Below are 22,051 nucleotides of genomic sequence, written 5' to 3'. Positions count from 1 at the left end.
GCTGGGCAGGCAATCAGGCTAGGGTTAGGGCAGGTGCCAAGGAGAAAGCCCTCGAGGAGGCCAGGTTGTGGCAGTTTTGCGATGCCCCTGGGATGCCCTTTGCAGCTGCAGTGTGCCCGGAGCTCTGGGCCTTTTAGTTTGTGGAACCCTAACCCTAACCCTAACCCTAACCCTAACCCTAACCCTAGGCTGGGCAGGCAATCGGCCTAGGGTTAGGGCAGGTGCCAAGGAGAAAGCCCTCGAGGAGGCCAGGTTGTGGCAGTTTTGCGATGCCCCTGGGATGCCCTTTGCAGCTGCAGTGTGCCCGCAGCTCTGGGCCTTTTAGTTTGCGGAACCCTAACCCTAACCCTAACCCTAACCCTAACCCTAACCCTAACCCTAACCCTAACCCTAGGCTGGGCAGGCAATCAGGCTAGGGTTAGGGCAGGTGCCAAGGAGAAAGCCCTCGAGGAGGCCAGGTTGTGGCAGTTTTGCGATGCCCCTGGGATGCCCTTTGCAGCTGCAGTGTGCCCGGAGCTCTGGGCCTTTTAGTTTGCGGAACCTGAAACCCCAGGCCTAAGGAGGATCCCAGGAACAGTGTGATGAGAACAAGGGGGACCCCCTGGAATTGGGACAGGGATGGGGACAGGGAGGGGGAACCCAGGATAGGGATGGGAATGGTAAGGGGGACCCCAGGAATGGGCATGGGGAGGGCAAGGGGTCCCCCGGAACAGTGTGAGGAGAACAAGGGGGACCCCAGGAATTGGGATGGGAAGAGGGGATCCCAGGAACAGGGTGAGGAGAAAAAGGGGTACCCCAGGAATTGGGATGGGGAGGGCCAAGGGGACCCCAGGAATGGGGAGGGCCAAGGGGACCCCAGGAATTGGGATGGGGAGAGCAAGGGGGACCCCAAGAATGGGGAGAGCAAGAGGGACCCCAGGAATGGGGAGGGCCAAGGGGACCCCAGGCCCCGCTGCGGTTTGGGGGTCTCCGGCACTCGGGCTCTGTCCCACATGTCCCCGTTCCCCCTCTGCCTCCCCATTCTCATGAAGGAGCTGTCAGGGAGCCTCCCAGGAGCCCAGGACCCCCCCAGAATTGGGTGAAAAAAGGGGGCAAAGAGCAAAAAGGCAGCATGGGGGACAGCGGGGTGCCCTCGGCGTGTCCCCCGCAGGACGGGGACGCGGCGCTCCTGGAGCTTGGGGACGGTGAGTTGGGAATGCTGGGGACAAACTGAGCCCAGGATCCTCCTGGGAAGGGGGGTCTGTTTGGGGTACCCCGAGCTGGATGGGATCACCCAGCCTGGGACACCCCAAAAAGCCACCAGGGGTGACACCGAGGTGCTGCAGGTGGAGCCGAGACCGCCCGGAATTCCTCGGCTGCTCCCGTGGATTCCCAGAGCCCCAGCGAGCCCCCAGCCCTGGATGGTGAGTGGGGAATTCCCTGGGATCCCCATCCCAAAAATCCCGGGAAGGAGCCTCCAATGTGGGAAATCCCAATCCCAAAGTTTGGTGCTGGCTCCTCCTGCCAGCCCTGAGAGGTCGCTGCAGCTCCATGCTGGAATTGGAGATGGGAATCTCATTTTCCTGGGATTTTTCCCAATAAAACCTCGGATCAAGGGCTGGAAAAACTTTGGGATTCCCAAGAAAGAGCCTTAAATTGCTGCTCAAACGTGGAAAATCCCAATCCCAAAGTTTGGTGCTGTGTCCTCCTGCCAGTCCTGAGAGGTTGCTCCAGCTCTGCTCTGCAACTGGAGATGGAAATCTCATTTTCCTGGGATTTTTCCCAATAAAACCTCAGATCAAGGGCTGGGAACATTTTGGGATTCCCAGGAAAAAGCCTTAAATTGCTGCTCAAATGTGGAAAATCCCAAAGTTTGGTGCCCACTCCTCCTGCCAGCCCTGAGAGGTCGCTGCAGCTCCACGCTGGAATTAGGGATGGAAATCTCATTTTCCTGGGATTTTTACCAATAAAATCTCAGATCAAGGGGCTGGGAACATTTTGGGATTCCCAAGTGGAGCCCAGCAAGGATGGAAAATAGGAGGATGGGCCTGGGTGGTGTGGGTTTAAAGAAATAGAAAATAAACCTGAAATGAATGGAGAGTAAATAAATAAATAATAGAAAATAGATCTGAAATGAATGGAGAGTAAATAAATAGATAAATAAATAAATGATTGAAAATAAACCTGAAATGAATGGAGAAGAAATAAATAAATAAACAGGGAATGAATAAATTGAAAATAAACCTGGAATGAATGGTTGATAAATAAATAGAGAATAAACTATTAGAGAATGAATAAATACAAAATAAACCAGAAATTAATGGAGAACAACCAGAATTTAATGGGAAATAACCAGAAATTAGTGGAAATTAACCCCAAATTAATGGAGAATAACCCCAAATTAGTGGAGAATAACCCCGAATTAGTGGAGAATAACCAGAAATTAATGGAGAATAACCCCAAATTAATGGAGAATAACCAGAAAATAATGGAGAATAACCTGCATGCCCTGTGTGCTGTTGCAGGTTTCCCCCTGAAGCATTCCAACACCTTGACCAACAGACAGCGAGGCAATGAGGTGTCAGCGCTGCCGGCCACGCTGGACAGTGAGTGCCACCAGTGTCCCCAGGGGCTGCAGGGGACAGCGGGGCAGGGGCTGGGGACACCCCGGGGCTTTGGGGACAGCGGGGCAGGGAGTGGGGACACCCCCAGGATTTTGGGAGCAGCTCCCACCCCCCAAATTTACAGGGAATTCTTTTTCCCTGATGGATTTGTCCCTTGCAGTGCTGCCCATGGGGACATGGGGACAATAGGGGAGGGGGCTGGGGCCACCCCGGGATTTTGGGGACAGCAGGGGAGGGGGTTGAGGCCACCCCAGGATTTTGGGGACAGATTTGGGGACACCTTGGGGCAGCTCTCACCTCCCAAATTTGCAGGGAATTGTTTTACCTGATGGATTTGTCCCTTGCAGTGCTGCCCTTGGGGACATGGGGACAGCAGGGCAGGGGTCGGGGCCACCCCAGGATTTTGGGGACAGCAGGGCAGGGATTGGGGACACCCCCAGGATTTTGGGAGCAGCTCCCACCCCCCAAATTTACAGGGAATTCTTTTTCCCTGATGGATTTGTCCCTTGCAGTGCTGCCCATGGGGACATGGGGACAATAGGGGAGGGGGCTGGGGCCACCCCAGGATTTTGGGGACAGCAGGGGAGGGGGCTGGGGCCACCCCCAGGATGTTGGGAGCAGCTCCCACCCCCCAGATTTCCAGGGAATCCTTTTTCCTGATGGGTTTGTCCCTTGCAGTGCTGCCTACGGGGACAGCAGGGGAGGGGGCTGGGGCCACCCCAGGATTTTGGGGACAGATTTGGGGACGCCTTGGGGCAGCTCTCACCCCCCAAATTTGCAGGGAATTGTTTTTACCTTATGGATTTGTCCCTTGCAGTGCTGCCCATGGGGACATGGGGACAATAGGGGAGGGGGTTGGAGCCACCCCAGGATTTTGGGGACAGCAGGGCAGGGACTGGGGACACCCTGGGGAAACTCCCACCCCCCAAATTTGCAGGGAATTCTTTTTCCTGATGGATTTGTCCCTTGCAGTGCTGCCCTTGGGGACATGGGGACAATAGGGGAGGGGGTTGGGGTCACCCCAGGATTTTGGGGACAGCAGGGGAGGGGGTTGAGGTCACCCCAGGATTTTGGGGACAGCAGGGGAGGGGGTTGAGGTCACCCCAGGATTTTGGGGACAGCAGGGGAGGGGGCTGGGGCCACCCCAGGATTTTGGGGACAGATTAGGGACACCCTGGGGTGGCTCCCACCCCCCAAATTTCCAGGGAATTCTTTTTCCTGATGGATTTGTCCTCCATGGGGACAGCAGAGGAGGCCACCCCAGGATTTTGGGGACAGCAGGGCAGGGATTGGGGGCACCCCAGGATTTTAGGAGCAGCTCCCACCCCCAAAATTTGCAGGGAATTGTTTTTTTCCCTGATTTCTTTGTCTCCTCCAGCACTGTCCATCCACCAGCTGGCTGCCCAAGGGGAGCTGATCCAGCTGAAGGAGCACCTGAGGAAAGGTTGGTGTCACTTTGGCCCTGCCAGGACCTGCCAGGTCCCCTCTGCTGACCTCACACTTGGTTCTCACTCAGCCATAAAACCGCTGGAATTGGGGTTTTTGCTGGAGATTCCTCCAGTTTTGGAGATGGGGGAAAAAAATCCTCAAAAATCCTCAAAAATCCTCAAAAATCCTCAAAAATCCTCAAAAATCCTCAAAAATCCTCAAAAATCCTCAAAAATCCTCAATTCCAACCATCCACCGGCTGGCTGAGGGGGTCCAGCGGCCCTTACTGGTTGTACTGGTTGAACTGGGAGCGTGGGGGGGGTTCACCTGGCTGTGGCCACCTCCCCAGGTGAGAATTTGGTGAACAAACCCGACGAGAGAGGCTTCACCCCCCTGATCTGGGCTGCAGCTTTCGGGGAGATCGAGACCGTCCGGCACCTCCTGGAGTGGGTGAGGCCGTGGGAGCTGCGGAGGCTTCCAGAATGTTCTGGGACCTCTCCTTGGTCCTGGGGTCTGTCCTTGCTCCGGGGAAATTGGCCTTGATCCGGGGTCTGTCCTTCATCCTGGGATCTTCCTTAATTCTGGGGATCTTTGTTTTATATTCTGGGATCTCCCTCTGTCCCCGCTGTCCCCAGGGCGGTGTCAGCCAAGGGAGGGTGGCTGTGGGCAGTGTCACCAGGCTGTCCCCACTGTCCCCAGGGTGGTGTCTGCCCAGGGAGGGTGGCTGTGGGCAGTGTCACTGGGCTGTCCCCACTGTGGGCAGTGCCACCAGTGTCCCTGCTGTCCCCAGGGCGGTGTCCCTGCTGTCCCTGCTGTCCCCAGGGCAGTGTCCGTCTGTCCCTGCTGTCCCCAGGGGGGTGTCCCTGCTGTCCCTGCTGTCCCTGCTGTCCCTGATGTCCCGCTGTCCCCAGGGTGGTGTCCCTGCTGTCCCTGACGTCCCCGCCGTCCCCAGGGCGGTATCCCTGCTGTCCCTGATGTCCCCGCTGTCCCCAGGGCAGTGTCCCTGCTGTCCCTGACGTCCCCACCGTCCCCAGAGCAGTGTCCCTGCTGTCCCTGCTGTCCCCAGGGTGGTGTCCCTGCTGTCCCTGCTGTCCCCAGGGCAGTGTCCCTGCTGTCCCTGCTGTCCCCAGGGTGCTGTCCCTGCTGTCCCCCAGTGTCCCTGCTCTCCCTGATGTCCCCGCTGTCCCCAGGGCGGTGTCCCTGCTGTCCCTGCTGTCCCCCAGTGTCCCTGCTGTCCCTGCTGTCCCCAGGGTGGTGTCCTTGCTGTCCCTGCTGTCCCCGCTGTCCCCGCTGTCCCTGATGTCCCGCTGTCCCCAGGGCGCCGATCCCCACGCGCTGGCCAAGGAGCGTGAGAGCGCGCTGGCCCTGGCCAGCATGGGCGGCTACACCGACATTGTCACCATGCTGCTGGACAGGGACGTGGACATCAACACCTACGACTGGGTGAGTGCCACCTGCACGGCCGGGGGACAGCGGGGACAGCGGGGACAGCAGGGGACAGCGGGGACAGCGGGGACAGTGGGGGGACAGTGGGGACAGCGGGGACAGCAGGACAAGCCTTTCCAGTGCCACCCGCATGGCCAGGGGACAGCGGGGACAGCGGGGACAGTGGGGATAGCAGGGGACAGCGGGGACAGCGGGGACAGCAGAGATATTGGGGACAGCAGGGGACAGCAGGGACAGCAGGGGACAGCAGGGGACAGCGGGGACAGCGGGGACAGCAGGACAAGCCTCCCCAGTGCCATCAGCATGGCCAGGGGACAGCAGCCTGGAATGGGGACAGGCTGGAATGGGATCCCAGTGAGACCCAGTCTGGAACTGGGAGAGGTTGGAATGGGATCCCAGTCTGGAACTGGGAGAGGCTGGGATGGATCCCTCGGAGCTGGGCCAGGATAGGATGGATCCCTCGGAGCTGGGCCAGCCTGGGATGGATCCCTCGGAGCTGGGCCAGCCTGGGATGGATCCCTCGGAGCTGGGCCAGCCTGGGATGGATCCCTCGGAGCTGGGCCAGCCTGGGAGCTGGGCCAGGCTGGGATGGATCCCTCTGGAACTGGGCCAGCCTGGGATGGATCCCCACGGGTGGGCCAGCCTGGCATGGATCCCCGCGGGTGGGACAGGCTGGGATGGATCCCCACGGGCGGGCCAGCCCCCGAGGCACAGCCGGCAGAGGCAGGAGCCGCGTGAGCTCAGCAGTGACCCCCTCTCCCTCCCCTGGTCCCCCACAGAACGGGGGCACCCCCCTGCTCTACGCCGTGCGCGGCAACCACGTCAAGTGTGTGGAGGCCCTGCTGGGTAAGGCAAAACCCCTCCTGCTGGTTCCACCTCCTGGAACTGCTGCTCCCTGCCCCGTGAGGGGAGCACGGGGCGCCGGGGCAGCTCTCGGGGTCCCCGCTCCCCGTGGCAGCCCCCATTGCTGACCCGCAGCGTGCGGCGCCGACCTGACCGAGGAGGCGGATTCGGGGTACACCCCCATGGACCTGGCCGTGGCCCTGGGACACAAGAAAGGCAAGTGATCTCCATCAGAAATGGGGGTTTCCCTCAGAAAGCAGGGATTTCCCTCAGAAAACAGGGATTTGCCTCAGAAAATGGAGATTTTGATGGGTGGATTCGGGGTACACCACCATGGGCCTGGCCGTGGCCCTGGGACACAAGAAAGGCAAGTGATCTCCATCAGAAACGGGGGTTTGCCTCAGAAAATGGGGGTTTGCCTCAGAAAATGGGGATTTCCCTCAGAAAATGGGGATTTGCCTCAGAAAATGGGGGTTTCCCTCTGAAAACTGAGATATTTTTTTCCCTCTCAGAAAACTGTGATTTCCCCTCAGAAAACAGGAGTAAAATGATGACCAGATCCTTCCCAGAGCAGCTTCCCTGAATTCCACCCTCTCTCTGTGCCTCAGTCCAACAGGTGATCGAGAACCACATCCTGAAGCTGTTCCAGAACAAGAAGAAGAAGAAGTGAGGCAGCAGCTCCAGCTCTTCCCAGGATCGCCATGGCCTCATCCCGATGCTCCAGGCAGGGAGAAATCTGGGAATTCCTGCCCTCGTGGACCCTGAGCCTCACCTGGGGGTGGCATGGCTGCCATGCCTCAAATCCAGGGACACTCCTTCCAGCCCTGGCTGGACTCTGCTGGTCCGTACTGCAAATAAACTTTAATTGCAATTAAATTCTGTGGTGCCCTGTCTGCTGCCTCAGCCCGTCCTAACACGGGTTTTGGGCAACAGTGAGTTAAAATTTCCCCTCAGCTTTGTGGAATTCCTGTCCAGAGCTGTCCCTTCTCCCCAGGAATATCTCTTATTGATCCCATCCCAGAAAAAAAGCAGGAATATCTCTTATTGATCCCATCCCAGAAAAAAGCAGGAATATCTCTTATTGATCCCATTCCAGAAAAAAAAGCAGGAATATCTTTTATTGATCCCATTCCAGAAAAAAAAGCAGGAATATCTTATTGATCCCATTCCAGGATAAAACCAGGAATATCTCTTATTGATCCCATTCCAGAAAAAAAGCAGGAATATCTCTTATTGATCCCATTCTAGGATAAAACCAGGAATATCTTTTATTGATCCCATTCCACAGCTGTGCCCCAGGGGTTTTCAGAGCCCCCAGGTTGGGGACAGCCCCCGGGGTCCCCCCTAGAGCCTCTCCCCCAGCACGCCCAGGTGATAAACCACCACCCTGCCAAAGAAATCCGTGCTGCTCCCAAAGGTGATCTTCAGCCTGTCCAGCACCGTCTCCTCCACCTGGAATCTGTGCAGCTCCCAGTCAAGGAATAACGCTGGGATTGGGATGTGGGGGCAGCAGAATCCCCCCCCAAAATCCCCAAATTCTGCCTTCCCCTCGTTGCCACCCCAGCAAAGGATATCTGCATGGCGTGGCTGTCCTGGGGGTACAGCTCGGATATTTTCACCAGTTCCTCGCCTGTTCTGCAGCCTGGGGAGGGTGAGGGGCAGCCTCAGGTGCTCCCAGGAGCCTCCAGGTGCTGTCCCAAAATCTGCCCTGGCTCCCAGAACATCCCAGCCCCTCTTTATTCACCCACAGAGCTGCTCCAGGTGCTCCCAGGTGCTGTCCCAAAATCTGCCCTGGCTCCCAGAACATCCCAGCCCCTCTTTATTCACCCACAGAGCTGCTCCAGGTGCTCCCAGGTGCTGTCCCAAAATCTTTCATGGCTCCCAGAACATCCCAGCCCCTCTTTATTCACCCCCAGAGCCTCTCCAGGTGCTCCCAGGTCCTGTCCCAAAACCTTCCATGGTTCCCAGAACATCCCAGCCCCTCTTTATTCACCCACAGAGCTGCTCCAGGTGCTGTCCCAAAATCTTTCATGGCTCCCAGAACATCCCAGCCCCTCTTTATTCACCCACAGAGCTGTTCCAGGTGCTCCCAGGTGCTGTCCCAAAATCTTCCCTGGCTCCCAGAACATCCCAGCCCCTCTTTATTCCCCCCCAGAGCCTCTCCAGGTGCTCCTGAGCCCCTCCTGGGCTTTGGGAATTGCTGACAAACGCCCTGAGGCTCCCCCTGAGCCCCTGCAGGATGCAGGGTGGGTAAACTGAGGCAGGAGCCCGTGATCCTCACCCTCCAACGTGCACAGCCGGCTGGAAAATCCCCCCTGGAACTGGATGTGCAGCTGGGAGACCTTGACAGGGCGGGGGAAATCCAGGGTGACCCACTGGGATGTGCCCTGGCAGGGGACAGGAGTGTCACAGGGAGCGGTGCGGGGGGGTGACAGCTGTGTCGCTGTCGCTGTCCCCACACCTGGTCCGAGTTCCAGCAGGTCTCCTCGCTGCCATCGAACAGGTGCTGCTTCCCGAAGTGCTTCACGTCCCGGTTCAGCACCGAGCTCACCCTGCGGGGACAGTGCCACCCCCTCGGGGGACATCAGGGGCGGGCAGGGCCGGGACAGCGGGTGACAGGCGGGGAGGGGCCGGGACTCACCGCGTGGCCGTGTGGGGACACACCAGGGGCTCCACGGGCATCGCTGCCTGCGGGGAGGGACGGGAGGGCTGGGGACACCCAAAGCACGGCTGGGGACACCCAAAGCAGGGCTGGGGACATTCAAAACAGGGCTGGGGACACCCAAAGCAGGGCTGGGGACACCCAAAGCAGGGCTGGGGACACCTAAAACAGGGCTGGGGACACCCAAAGCAGGGCTGGGGACACCTAAAACAGGGCTGGGGACACCCAAAGCAGGGCTGGGGACATTCAAAACAGGGCTGGGGACACCCAAAGCAGGGCTGGGGACATTCAGAACAGGGCTGGGGACACCTAAAACAGGGCTGGGGACATTCAAAACAGGGCTGGGGACACCCAAAGCAGGGCTGGGGACATTCAAAACAGGGCTGGGGACACCCAAAGCAGGGCTGGGGACACCCAAAGCAGGGCTGGGGACACCCAAAACGGTACTGGGGACATTCAAAACAGGGCTGGGGACACCCAAAGCAGGGCTGGGGACATTCAAAACAGGGCTGGGGACACCCAAAGCAGGGCTGGGGACATTCAAAACAGGGCTGGGGACACCCAAAGCAGGGCTGGGGACACCTAAAACAGGGCTGGGGACACCCAAAACAGGGCTGGGGACACCTAAAATGGGACTGGGGACACCCAAAGCAAGGCTGGGGACATTCAAAACAGGGCTGGGGACACCTGAAACAGGGCTGGGGACACCCAGGTGGGAATGGAGACACCCAAAACAGGGCTGGGGACACCCAAACAGGGCTGGGGACACCCGAAACAGGGCTGGGGACACCCGGGTGGGAATGGGGACACCCAAACAGGAATAGGGACACCTAAAATGGGACTGGGGACGCCCAAAACAGGGCTGGGGACACCCAAAACGGTACTGGGAATCCAAAACAGGGCTGGGGACACCTGGGTGGCAATGGGGACACCCAAAACAGGGCTGGGGACACCCAAAACAGGGCTGGGGACACCTAAAACGGGACTGGGGACACTTGGGCAGGAATGGGGACACTCAAAACACTATCGGGGACGCCTGGGCGGGAATGGGGACCCTTGGATTGTACTGGGGACACGCAAAACAGCGCTGGGGACCCTGGGACACCCCTGGGTACCATCGGACAGTGCTGGGGACCCCCCGAGCAGCGCCGGTGGCACCCGGACAGCAATGGGGACCCCCGACCAGCCCTGGGGACCCCCGGGAGCTGCACCCCAGTCCCCTCCCGGTCCCGCCGGGGCCGCCCTGCACTCACCGCCCGCCGCAGGAAGAGGCGGAGCCGCCGCCCCGCTCCCGGTGTCCGGTACCGCCCTCGGCACCGCGGGGACTCCGGGACGGCAGCTCCGTGTCCCCTCCGTGTCCCCCAGCCCCGCCGCCCCCCTCCCGCCGTGCTCGCCCCCCTGCAAACGCCTTGCCCCCGGTTCCGGTCCCCGGTACCGCTCCCTGCGTGTCCTTGGGACCCCCCCGCTCCTTCCCGGGGCTGCGGGGGCCCGGGCGGGGGGCGCGGGGACCTCCCCGGGGCAGCTCTGCTGGTGGCACCGGCGGGGAGCGGCTGGGAGAGGGAGAGGGAGAGGGAGAGGGAGAGGGAGAGGGAGAGGGAGAGGGAGAGGGAGAGGGAGAGGGAGAGGGAGAGGGAGAGGGAGAGGGAGAGGGAGAGGGAGAGGGAGAGGGAGAGGGAAGGAGTGCGGGGTGGGAGGGATCCCCGCGTTCCTGCATCCCTGAAACCCTGCGTGTCCCTGCAGCCCTAAATATCTGAATTCCTGAATCCCTAAATCTCTGAATTCCTGAATCCCGTCGTTCCTGAGTCCCTGCACTCCTAAATATCTGAATTCCTGAATCCCGTCGTTCCTGAGTCACTGCATCCCTAAATCTCTGAATTCCTGAATCCCTAAATCTCTGAATTCCTGAATCCCGTCGTGCCTGAGTCCCTGCATCCCTGCAGCCCGGAACATCCCTGCACATCCCTGCATTCCTGAATGCCCGCATTCCTGAATTCCTGCATATACCTGCATCCCCATCCCTGAAAACCTGCAAATCTCCGCATATCCCTACACATCCCTGCACATTCCTGCATCCCTGCGCATCCCTGCTAATCCCTGCAGATCCCAGGATCCTTCCACAGCCCAGCAACGCTGCACCTCTCAGCTCATCCCTGCATCCTTTTCCGTCCCTGTTTATCCCGACGTCCCTGAATCCCTGCTCATCCCTGCCCATCGCAGCATCCCTGCCCACCGCAGCCCCCGGCTCCGCAGCCCCGCAGAGCTCCCGGTGCCGGGTGAGTCACGGCGGCCGCGCCGAGGCCGCCTCAGCTCAGTCACCGGCAAAAATAAACCCGGCGAGAGCTGTGAAGCCACCGCCCCCTCCTCGTCCCCGTCCCCATCCCCGTTCCCGTCCCCGTTCCCGTCCCCGCGCCGCCCCGGGGCTCGGCCCCGGCTGGGGACACGCTGCCGCCCGCACACACATGTCACACTCATGTCACACGGCTGTGCGCACACCCGAGGGGACACGCGGCGCAGCAGCACACGCGTGACCGGCTCTGCCTTCCTCTTCCTCCTCCTCCTCCTCCCTCCCCTCCTTCCCCCGTCGAGTTTCGCCTGAGAAATTGGGTCAAAAACCGCAGGAGCCTCATTTGCCCCTGGGCTAATTGCGCGTCTGGGGACAGAGCTGCCACTTCTGCCACCGCCGTGCGCGTCACCTCCCGCCAGCGTCCCCCTCCTCATCCCGGTGACCCCGAACCCTCCAGTGCTGCGGAACCGGGACGATCCCGGTGACCCCGAACCCTCCCGTGCTGCGGAACCGGGACGATCCCGGTGACCCCGAACCCTCCCGTGCTGCGGAACCGGGACGATACCGGTGACCCCGAACCCTCCAGCTCATTGGGAACCGGGACGATCCCGGTGACCCCGAACCCTCCAGCTCTGTGGAACCGGGAAGCAGCGCCCCAGCCCCGGGACCTTCGGCCTCATCACCTTCCTCGCTGTCGAGGAACGCGGCGCTGCCGCCGCCGGGCCCGGGCCGTGCCGGGAGCGGCTCTGGCGGCGGCTCCCGGCTGCCGTCCAGCCCGGCGCTCCGCCGCGCCCCGGGGAGGCCTTTCCATGGGCTCCAGGAGCCGACGGCGAGGCCGGTGCCAAGGCCAGAGCGGGCACGGCTCCAGACCCCCCGCTCGCACCGGGGCCGGCGGTGCCGGCGGCGCAGGAAGCGACCGCCCGGTGCCTTTTGTGCGGCGGGCGGCGGCCGTGCGGGCTCTGCCGAGCATCCCCGGCCGGCGCTTCCGAAGAAAGAGCGGGTGTTGTGCCCTTCAGCATTAATTACTTGTGCCGATTGATTTCCACTTCCGTGTAAAGCCCCCGGGGATCGCCGGGGGATGCGGAATTCAGGGCGCACCGGCACAGCGCTCTGCCTGTTCTCCGTGCCTTTGTTATTTATCAAAATTCCCCCAAGCGCACAGGACGGGGCTCTAGGAAGGGTTTGGCACAGCCAGATGTTGTTTGTCATTCAAGCCAAGTGACAATGTGGTGGCATCTCGGCGCTGGGAAGGAGCAGGGCAGGGTGGCTGTGGGTGCATCTCCCTGGAAGTGGATGGGTAAATGATATAATTATCATTAATTTATTATAAGGCTGGTTTTAAGCCACAAACTGGGGTTTAGGCCCCAGGGGTGAGGGCACCGGGGTTGCTGCAGTGTCCCCAACAGTGTCACCGCACCGTGAGTGCCCGACACGTGTCACAGCGGTGTGAGCAGGTGTGAGGGCGGCGTGTGCCCTTAATGGGCTTGGCTTTGCTGACGGGAGATGCTGCTCGGTGTCCCCGCACGGGACAATTAGCACCCTGGCTAATGAGCCAGCGCGGCCTCCTGCCAGCCCTGCTGCTGATTGTGGCCGGAGTCAGAGCGGGGCTGGCCAGGCCCGGTGTCCCCCGTGTCCCGTGCCAGCCCAAAATCAGCACAGGGGTGAGCTGGCGGCATCGCCACCGCGGCGGTCGCCAAGGAGGCGCCCGTGTCCCCTCCCCTGTCCCCGCTCGTGTCCCAGGTGCGGGGTGGCCGCTGCCCGAGGGGGAAGGAGCGGGTCCGGCTGCCGGAAGGGGGGAAGGGAAGGAGGCAGTTGCCATGGAAACCGCAAATAAAATCAATGCACGCTGCCGGTGGGTTCGGAGGGAAGTTGGGCCTGGCCAGGGCAGCATCGCCTCGTCGCCGGGGGTTCACTGCAGCCCCTTCTGTGCCCTCCCTGCCGTGCCCAGGTGGCGCCGGCTGAGGGGACAGGGACAGCACGGAGGAGGTTCCGCCGTTCTGGCCTCCCCCCGTCCCCTCCGCGGCCCGGGCTGAGCCGTCCTGCCCAGCTCCAGCCCGGCAGCTCCGCCAGGACGGGCACAGCCGCCGCTTCTCCCCAGCCACGGATCCTCCTGTCCGTCCGTCCGTCCTCCCGCCTGTCCCCGTGCCAGTGCCCCGAGCGCTGGCCCCAGCTGCGGTGGCAGCGGCCTCGTTAATGAGCTGCAGTCCTGATGAATGTGGCAGCTCTCCTGGAACGGCCTTCATTAGCCGCCGGCGGACCTGAGCGGAATAACAAACGGCTCCGTGGGGCTCGGGACGGGGTCCCCCCGAGCACCCCGGGGAGCGGGGACACCGGGCCGCGCTCCCGGGGAGCTCCGGGGCCCCTCTCTGCCCGGCGAGGCTCCGCGACACCGTGGTCACAGTGCCACCGCCCCGAACTGGAGCGGCTCTGGAGGCCCCCGGCCACGCCGCCCGCCCAGTTTGGCTCTGTCCAGTGGGGGACAGGGGTGGCCACCACAGAGCCACCGCCTCCGTCCCCGTCGGTGTCCCCACGCTGCGGGTTGGCCATGTCACCCCCCGATTGTGATGGCAGCGGGAGCTGGCTGACACCTACCAAACTCACGTCACTCGTGTCACCAAACTCGGCCCCTCCGCTGTCCCCCGGCGGGGTTGGGGACACTGGAGCGGCGGGGACCCCCCAGCCCCAGGCTGGAGCCGCAGCGGTGTCCCCGCGGGGGGTGGCGGGTCCCTGCCCTTCGCAGCGGGAGCCCCTCGGCTCTGTCACCGCGCCCCAACCGCCCGCGGCCGCTCCCCGCGTCCCTGTCACAACAAAGGAAAACATCTCTGGATGGAAACTGCGGGAGGGTCGTCACGGCAACACTGCTGCAGGATTTCACCATAATCCCGGCGTTCGGGCTCAAAAAGACGCGCAGTGCCCGCGCTCCCCCGCGCAGCCGCCGCCGCCGATCCTGCCGGGCTTGGGGCCCGGGGAGTGGCACCGGGGGATGGCGTCACCCCAATCTCGCTGTCCTGGGCCACCCGCTGGGCTCGGGGCTGTAGGGACACGGTGACAGCAGGTTCGGCCTCGTGGGAGCAGCTCGGGGCTGGATGTGAGGCTGGAGGGGTGAGGGGACCCCCCCTACCCGGGCGAGGACGGCGACACTGGGACACCGCTCGGTGCCAGCGCTGGCTCTGCCACCCTGGGCAGGACGCCGGGCTCAGAGGGCGCTGGGAGCCGATGGAGTCACCTCCCAGCTGCAGGGAGGACACTGGGACGCCAAAGTGGTGCCAGTGCAGGAGCTGGTCCCCAGCGTGTCCCCGGGCCTGGAGCAGCTGCCGAGGAGGGGGGAGAGGTGTCGGTGTCACCCCGGTCCCCGAGCCGCGCTGGCGGGTGGCCGCTGTGACATTCATCTCCACTCGAGACCAGAGCTCGGCTCAGTCACCGCCAGCGCCTTCCTCTGCCACCAAAACGGCCGGTGACACATCCCCGGTGCTCTGCCGGGACGCGGTGTCCCCTGGGTGGTGGCCCAGGGTCCTCCTCCCTCATTTTTGAGTCCTCGAGAGGCTCCGGGGCCCATTCGAGGTCCGGGGTCAGGCTGTGAGCAGCTGTGGTGGAGTTTTTTGGGATGGGTGACACGTGGGACACACACTCCCAGCGGGAATGCGGGATGAACCCATCGATCCCTGATCGGATTTCCAGGTGAAATTTAGGAAGACGAAGAGCAGGAGGAAGAATTTGGGGCTGCAGGTGCAGGACCCAACTGTGATGGGGTCACCCAGGTGAGGATTTCAGAGCCAACCCCACCCCATGAACCACTCCTGGCCCATCCTCTCCCCAACAACCCCAAAAACCACCCCGGGGTGCCCCTCCAAAGACCCCTGGGGTGTCTGGATCCTCTGGGAGCGGGAAGAATCCACGATATCAAACCCCCGGGACCCTCTCCCTAATTCCCCTTGGCAAAGCCCACGGGGACGGTGCCCCCTGTCCCTGTCCCCCAGGCTCGGGCACCTCCACGGGGCCGGGCCCGCCAGCTGCAGCCACATAAAGGAGGGGAACAGAGGAGCTCTGTGCGCCGGCAACGCCGGGATTGTGCCGGAGCAGGGGGGGCTCACAAAAGGCAGGAAACGCCACCAAAAGTCTGGCACAATGGAGTCGGAAATGAGAACTTTGCTCTCGGGTTTCCACGGATCCATCCTATGGGCGAAATGGGGAGGGGGGGGATTCTCTGGTTTTGGTGCCAAGTCGTGGGAGACAGGCTGGCATTCTTCAGACACCGGCGGGAAGGTGACCCCCCACCCCCCCCCCCCCCAAAAAAAAAAACCCTCCGACAGCTCAGTGATGGTTTCCTTCCCCCTTTTTGGGGGTCGTCTCTGATAGCGCAGCTCTTCTGAGAGTCTCGGCCATTTTTGGGGGGGTTTTGGGGCTTTTGGAGTCTTTATCCACCCACAGCACCTTCCAGCCCCCCCTCACCCCATTCCGGCCCCACACGGGGGTGTGGGGGGCTGGGGTTGCGCCCTGCATGGCTTGAAGGGAATTTTGGGGCGTGGAGGGGCTGGAAGATGCTCCCCTTTTTGGAAACACCCCCAAAAAACCCCTCTGGGTCCCCCCCCTCTCTTCCAGCTTCCATTACAGCGACCCCCCCATATCCTCTTGGGGACCACAGCCCCCCCTCTTCCCCGGACCCCCCAATCTCTCTCAGACCCCTCTTAGAGACCCCCCCTCATCATAGCGACCCCCCAACCCCTCCCGCACTGCGCGGGGTGCGGGGGGCGGCCCCGCTCGATGGGGAGGGGGCGGCCCCGCTTTTGGGGGGGTTGGCCCGGGTTTGGGGGGGCGGCGCATGCGCGGCCGCCCCTCGCCCTGCGCCGGGCAGCGCGGAGCGGGCGCGGGTTCTCCGCCGCTGCGGGCAGGTGCGGGCGGGCGGCACCGGCGGCACCGGCGGGGGGGGCCCGCGCCCGCCGCCAGCCGCGATTGGCCCGGCCCGGCCCGGCTCGGCCCCCTCCGGGGGGGGCCCGGCCCGCTGCCCCCCTCTCCGAGCCCCGCTTTTAAGCCCCCGGTGCCGGCGGGGGTGCTCGGCTCTACCGGCGGCGATGAGTCCCGGCGCGCCCTGAGCACGGACCAGGTACGTGCGGCACCGGCACCGGCACCGGCACCGCCCCCGCTGCGGGGCCGGCCGTGGGGACGGTGACACCGGCAGGGCTGTGGCAGGAGCGGGACGGATCCGCGCTGGGGGCGCGGTGGGTGCGGGGCCCGGTGACGGCGATGGGGACGGTGACAGCGACGCTGACACCGGTACCGGCAGCGCCACGGCGGGAGAGGGCTGCCGGATCCGGGCCGGATCCGGGCTGGGGACGCGGCGGGGCTGCGGGGGCTGCGGGAATGCGGGGCTCGGTGGCGGCGATGGGGACGGTGACACCGGCACTGCTGCGGGGACGGGGATGGGGGCGGTGACACCGGCAGCGACACCGGCGCCTCCACGGCAGGAGCGGGATGGATCCGGGCTGGGGAATGCGGGGGTGGGGGGGCCCGCGGGTCCCGGTGACACCGGCGGGGCTGTGGCAGGAGCGGGACGGATCCGGGCTGGGGACGCAGCGGGGACGGGGGACACTCGGTGTGGGGTGACACTGCGGGGGCCGGGGTGAGGGATGGTGGCCCTGGCGTGGGGGAGATGCTGGGGACGCTGAGGGGACAGGGAGCTGTCAGGGATGGGGGTGCGGGGGTTGGGGACAGTGGGGCCGGAGGGGACACTGCGGGGATCAGGGCACTGGGACAGCCGGACAATGGGGGCGTGGCCACTGGCGTTGTGGGGACACCAGGACAGGGGGACACCGGGAGGATCGGAGCTCTCAAAGGCTGGGGACACTGAGGGGGGCTGGGGATCACCGGCACTTAGGACAAGGGACAGGGGACACCGTGCCCTGAGCCCCCCAGGAGCTGGCAGCGAGACAGAGGACAAGCAGAGGGGTGGCAGGACCGGGTGCCACCAGGGTGTCACCCCCTGCGGTACCACGGCCGGGTGCGCCTGGGCCACCCAGTTCCTTGCTGGTGACACTGGTGGCTCCCTGGCGGCTCGGGAGCTGGGAATGTCCCTGTCCCGGGGTGGCAGTGCCATGGACAGGATGTCCCCAGGATGGGGACACAGCAGCCAGGATGGATGGAGGGATGGATGGATGTGGGTGCAGATAGGGTGAGGGGCTCGGCAGCCCCAAATTCGGTGGGACGGCGGTGCCAGCGGCCCGGATCCGTGCCAGGCCCACCGGCCCGGGGCTGTCCTGCCGGTTTTGTCACCGGGCGCGGTGTCGGGAGTCACTCCCGGCGTGTGGCCGAGCCCCCAGCAGGGCTGGCGATGGAGCCGAGGGCTCGCAGCGATGCAGCGCCGGCTCTGGGGCTCCCGCGGCGCTTGGGGCTTTGCAGGGAGAGGCAGAGAGCGGGACAACGAGAATAAATAAAATTTAAAAAAAAAATTTAAAAAAGAGGAGCAAATTCTAAAATAAAGGCTGCAGACTGTCTGCCTAATAAAAATCGCACCCGGCAAAGGGCCCATATTGGCCGGGATCACAGTTTCCCGAGGTGCTAATTTATTCCGGCAGGCTGGGGGGAGCGGGGAGCATCACGTTGCCTGTGAGATGTGACGGCAGCGAGGTTTGCAGAATTCCTTTGTTGTGGGCAGAGAGGAGGGGACGCCGAGCCGGCCCCGCCGCCGGGCTCCTGCCGCGGCCGCGCAGCCCCGGGGACACCCCCGCAGGACACCCCGGTCCCCGCTGGGGCGGCGGGGACACCGCGGAGCTGGGAGGGAGGTGGGTGCTGGAGGGGGGGTGTCAGGGGGGCTCGGGGTTTGGGATGGGGGTGCAGGAGCAGCCCCCGGGGTGGCAGCGGTGAGGGGGGGACACGGCGAGGGGGTGGGCACCGGGATGTCGCGTGTGCGTTGGTGGCACCGCTGGCCGGAGTGACCCGCGGGGATATCAGAGGTCGTGGGGGATGCGGTGGGCTTGGGGACAGCTGGTGGCACCGCCAGGGCTGGCGTGTGCCCAGGGTGGGGACACCAATGTCCCGCTGCATCCGGGCTGCCCGGGTGGGTGGGCAGTGCCCCCTCTGTCCTGCCACCCCTCCCGTGTCCCCAGCGCTGTCCCAAATGTCCCCTCAGCTCCGCGCGGGTCCCGGGATCCGCCCCCGTCCCGGGCCGGGCTCGGGGCAGGGTGGGGGGACAGGTGACCCCCGAACTGACCGGGTGGTCCCGGCGGCCTGTGTGGAATTAAGCTCGGTTTCAGCTCAAGCTAATCACCAGCCCCGGCTTTGCATATTCATGAGCAGGATGAATTATTCATGAGGTGACAGCTAGTGACAGATGCGAAAATGTTCGCCCGGCTTTGGGGGGGATTTGGGGGGGCGTTTTGCACCGGCGTTATTTTAAATTTCTCTCGTCTGCCGTTCCCCCGGTTGGACCGGGACGCCGGGGGGACCGGGACACGCTCCTTGTCCCCGAGGGGGCCGAGCCACGTGGCCTTGGGGACGTCACGGCGACACCGCCCTGACTGCGGGCAGAGACCCCCGCTGTGAAATTCGGGCTTTGGTGGCCGTGGCCGCCCGGCCACCCCCGTCCCCTGGCCGGCCCTGTGCCACCCCCCTCGCCTCGCTGTCACCACCGGGCACTGCGCGGTGACACCCGCATGGCCCAGCCCGCGCTGCCCTCCCCGGGAATCCCGGCTGGATCCTGCCCGGGATCCGGGATCCATCCCGGGCCGATCCCGGGGCCACCGCACGGTCGGGATGTGGCGGTGCCACCGCAGGGTCGGGACGTGGCGGTGCCACCGCAGGGTCGGGATGTGGCAGTGCCACCGCGGGGTCGGGACGTGGCGGTGCCACCGCACGGTCGGGATGTGGCGGTGCCACCGCAGGGTCGGGACGTGGCGGTGCCACCGCACGGTCTGGATGTGGCGGTGCCACCGCAGGGTCGGGATGTGGCGGTGCCACCCCGTGAATTCACGGATGGCGATGAGGAGGGAACGATTCTGTCCCGGTGACGCTGCCCGGCTGTGGGGACCTTGCGAGGGGACATCGCGTGTGGTGGCACTGACCCCGCAGGGCTGGCGCGTCCCGTGTCACTTGTCCTGACCCTGGGAGGAACTTTTTGCTGGCTCAGCATCTTGCCGGCGGTGCGGTGAGGGGCTGCGGGCGCGGACGGGAGCAGAGCCGTGGGAATGTGTCCCCTGCGTGTGCCAAGGGCAGCGGGGACAGCCGGGTGTCCCCAGAGGAGCAGAGCTGTGTCCTGTCCCTGCTGCGGGGGGACTCTGGGGACAGCTGAGCTTTCCCAGGTGCTGCCGGCCGGGCCTTTCCCACTTTTTCTGCTGCCAAAGAGAATCCTGCAGGAATGCTGATGGCAGGGGAGCCAAAAACCCCAACCCCGACCCCCCATCAGCGCCCACCGGGGCAGGGTCAGGGACCCCCATCCCACCCCTCAAACCCCGGGAAGAGGCTGGAAATCCAAAGAGCGACTTTTGTGTTTAACATTTGAAGAAATCCCGGCTGTTTGCTCAGCGAGGAGCCCGGCTCTGAGTAAATATTCCGAGGAGGATTTCTGCTCCCCGCAGGATTTCTCCTCCCCGTGTTCACGCCGCTCCCCGCGGGCTGTCCCTGTCACCAGCCCGGGGTGGCACCGCGCCTGGCACCCCTCGCTTCGGGGCTGAGCTGTCGCTGGGTGTCCCTCTGGGGACCCCGCGGGCGGGGAGGAGGAGGATGGAGAAGGGGAAGGTCGCAGGAAGGTGACAGAGAGCGAGGTCCCATCGCTGTTGTCCCCCCCAAATCTCCTCTTTTGCCTCTCGGTGGGAAAAACCGCCTGGAGGCTGCAGCGGGGACAAAAAGAAGATGGGTGGAAATCCCTAAAGAATCTTTCAAAAAGCGGGAAAACCCAACAGGAATGGTCCGAAGCTTTGGGATGCTGTGAGCACAGCCCGGGGCACCCTTGTGGCCGGGCGCTGGGTGTCCTGGCTGTCCCCATGCCACACCCGATGTCCCCAGCCGTGCCCGGACCGAGCTCCCGGCGCTGTTGCTTTGTCCTGGGAGAGCTCCTGGACACCCCGGAAAGTCAAAATCAACATTTCACGGGAGGAGCCGGAGCCTCCCGAGCCCCAAAGTGCCGAGAAATTTATATTTTTCGCCAAGGAATTTATGTTTTCCCCCTGGAGTGGGAAAACCGGGCAGAGTTTGGTGCCGGCGAGGCTGAGCTGGCGGAATTCCCTTCCCGGAGCGTCCCCGAGCGGGGCTGAAGGAGCCGCTGGCGGTGCCCCGGGGCTGCTCTGGGGTTTTCCAGCTCCTGGGAGATTTATCCAGGCAAAGGCGCATCCCCCTGCCCTTTCCTGAGGCCGGGAATGTCCCAGGTCCCCTCCCTGTCCCCTCCCAGCTCTTGGCTTTGGGGGCAGAGCCCCCCGCGGAGGGGGAAGGGGCTGCCAAGGCTTTTTTCTCGAGGAGAAATCAGATAAAACGCGGTTCTGCATCCCCAAAAAGGCCCTTTGCCAGCGGGGGTCTCCTTTTTTCTCGCCGTTTCTCTCTTTCTTTCTATTTTCGTCCCATAAAAGCACAGAAGGGACAGGGGGAGGCATGGAGGGCTGGAAAATGGAGCATCGGGGGTGGGGGGTGAGGCAGATTCGGTTTGGGGCTCCTGGTGCCCCCCAAATCCGTGTCTGGCACAGGGCAGGGATGGGGGGAAAGCAGGAGCAGAGAATTCCAGGATGGAGCTCTGGGGAGAGACTCGGGGTTCGGTTCGGGCTCGTGCCCACGTGGTGGCACTTTGGGGGTGCTGGGGGTGCCCCCGCTGCCTCTGCTCGGCTGGCTGGGCACCCCGAGGCTGGTGAGGGCTGGGGTGGGCGCTGGGTGAGGGTGACATTCTCTGGGTGATGGTGACAGTCTCTGGGTGGTGGTGACAGTCTCTGGGTGGTGGTGACATTCTCTGGGTGATGGTGACATTCTCTGGGTGATGGTGACAGGCCCTGGTTGAGGGTGACAGGCCCTGGGTGAGGGTGACAGTCTCTGGGTGGTGGTGGCAGGCCCTGGGTGAGGGTGATGGACACAGCAATGGACACTGGGTGAGGGTGACATTCTCTGGGTGATGGTGACAGTCTCTGGGTGATGGTGACAGGCCCTGGGTGAGGGTGACAGGCCCTGGGTGAGGGTGACAGTCTCTGTCTGAGGGTGACAGTCTCTGGGTGATAGTGACAGTCTCTAGGTGATGGTGACATTCTCTGGGTGATGGTGACAGTCTCTGGGTGATGGCAGGCCCTGGGTGAGGGTGATGGACACTGGATGATGGTGGCAGGCCCTAGGTGAGGGTGACATTCTCTGGGTGAGGGTGACAGTCTCTGGGTGATGGTGGCAGTCTCTGGGTGATGGCAACAATCTCTGGGTGATGGTGGCAGGCCTTGGGTGAGGGTGACAGTCTCTGGGTGAGGGTGACATTCTCTGGATGGTGGTGACAGTCTCTGGGTGATGGTGACAAGCCCTGGGTGATGCCCGTGCCAGCTTTTCCTTGTGGTGCCAGCCAGGTGACGGTGCCAGGTGCCAGCCAGGGGTTGTGCCCACACCCGCTGTGTCACCTGCCTGCCCTCCCGCTGCTCCCACCTCCCAGGAGCTTTCGAGACCCTCCACGGGCCGGAGCTGCCGGCGGTGGGGCCGGGCCTTTGTGCCCCGGGGGTGCCCGGGGGTGTCACCACCGGCGGCGGGGACACTGAGGGACATCCCCGCCCATCCCGGGGCTAACGGGGCCCATCCCGGCGGGAGAGCCCGGCCTGGCAGCCCGCGCTGTCCTTGCAGGTC

General features: G+C 63.5%; 2 protein-coding genes across 9 annotated transcripts in view; one reads left to right on the top strand and one right to left on the bottom strand.

The window, feature by feature from the left end:
• Positions 1-7,122, top strand: part of RFXANK (regulatory factor X associated ankyrin containing protein) — a 62,344-nt gene extending 55,222 nt beyond the window's left edge. For all 4 annotated transcript variants that reach the window (XM_084221203.1, XM_084221205.1, XM_084221206.1 and 1 more), the window contains exons 2-10: positions 1,032-1,184; positions 1,326-1,403; positions 2,505-2,585; positions 3,982-4,047; positions 4,381-4,481; positions 5,349-5,474; positions 6,257-6,323; positions 6,456-6,536; positions 6,929-7,122. In XM_084221203.1, coding sequence (XP_084077329.1) covers positions 1,112-1,184; positions 1,326-1,403; positions 2,505-2,585; positions 3,982-4,047; positions 4,381-4,481; positions 5,349-5,474; positions 6,257-6,323; positions 6,456-6,536; positions 6,929-6,990 — 735 coding nt within the window. In that variant the 5' untranslated portion in view covers positions 1,032-1,111 and the 3' untranslated portion in view covers positions 6,991-7,122. The remainder of the gene's footprint in view (positions 1-1,031; positions 1,185-1,325; positions 1,404-2,504; positions 2,586-3,981; positions 4,048-4,380; positions 4,482-5,348; positions 5,475-6,256; positions 6,324-6,455; positions 6,537-6,928) is intronic.
• A 325-nt stretch (positions 7,123-7,447) lies between these two features.
• NR2C2AP (nuclear receptor 2C2 associated protein) lies at positions 7,448-9,949 on the bottom strand. 5 transcript variants are annotated; one of them, XM_084220989.1, is made up of 6 exons: positions 9,825-9,949; positions 8,962-9,596; positions 8,782-8,893; positions 8,602-8,707; positions 7,895-7,962; positions 7,448-7,781 (listed from the first exon to the last, which is right to left on the bottom strand). In XM_084220989.1, exons 2-6 carry the CDS (start codon positions 9,000-9,002, stop codon positions 7,665-7,667), a joined length of 444 nt encoding a protein of 147 aa, XP_084077115.1. In that variant the 5' UTR covers positions 9,003-9,596; positions 9,825-9,949; the 3' UTR covers positions 7,448-7,664. The 5 variants fall into 5 exon arrangements, with proteins under 5 accessions (XP_084077115.1, XP_084077111.1, XP_084077113.1 ...); XM_084220985.1 differs by lacking the exon at positions 9,825-9,949 and having other exon boundaries at positions 8,962-9,806; XM_084220987.1 differs by lacking the exon at positions 9,825-9,949 and having other exon boundaries at positions 8,602-8,662; positions 8,962-9,806.
• Positions 9,950-22,051: the final 12,102 nt, after the last annotated feature.

This window comes from Fringilla coelebs (assembly GCF_963513975.1).
Source record: "Fringilla coelebs genome assembly, chromosome: 24".
Classification (NCBI taxonomy): Eukaryota; Metazoa; Chordata; class Aves; order Passeriformes; family Fringillidae; genus Fringilla; species Fringilla coelebs.
The sequence above is the reverse complement of the archived record's forward strand: the minus strand, read 5'-3'. Positions and strand labels throughout refer to the sequence as shown.

What these genes read in the sequence shown, in the direction of transcription:
- NR2C2AP (XM_084220989.1), bottom strand. Translation starts at nt 9,002, where the DNA reads ATGCCCGTGGAGCCCCTGGTGTGTCCCCACACGGCCACGCG. An exon ending in CCTGCTGGAACTCGGACCAG is followed by an intron (nt 8,708 to 8,781) that starts GTGTGGGGACAG and finishes GTCCCCTGCCAG; the next exon opens with GGCACATCCCAGTGGGTCAC. An exon ending in CCGGCTGTGCACGTTGGAGG is followed by an intron (nt 7,963 to 8,601) that starts GTGAGGATCACG and finishes CACCCTCCCCAG; the next exon opens with GCTGCAGAACAGGCGAGGAA.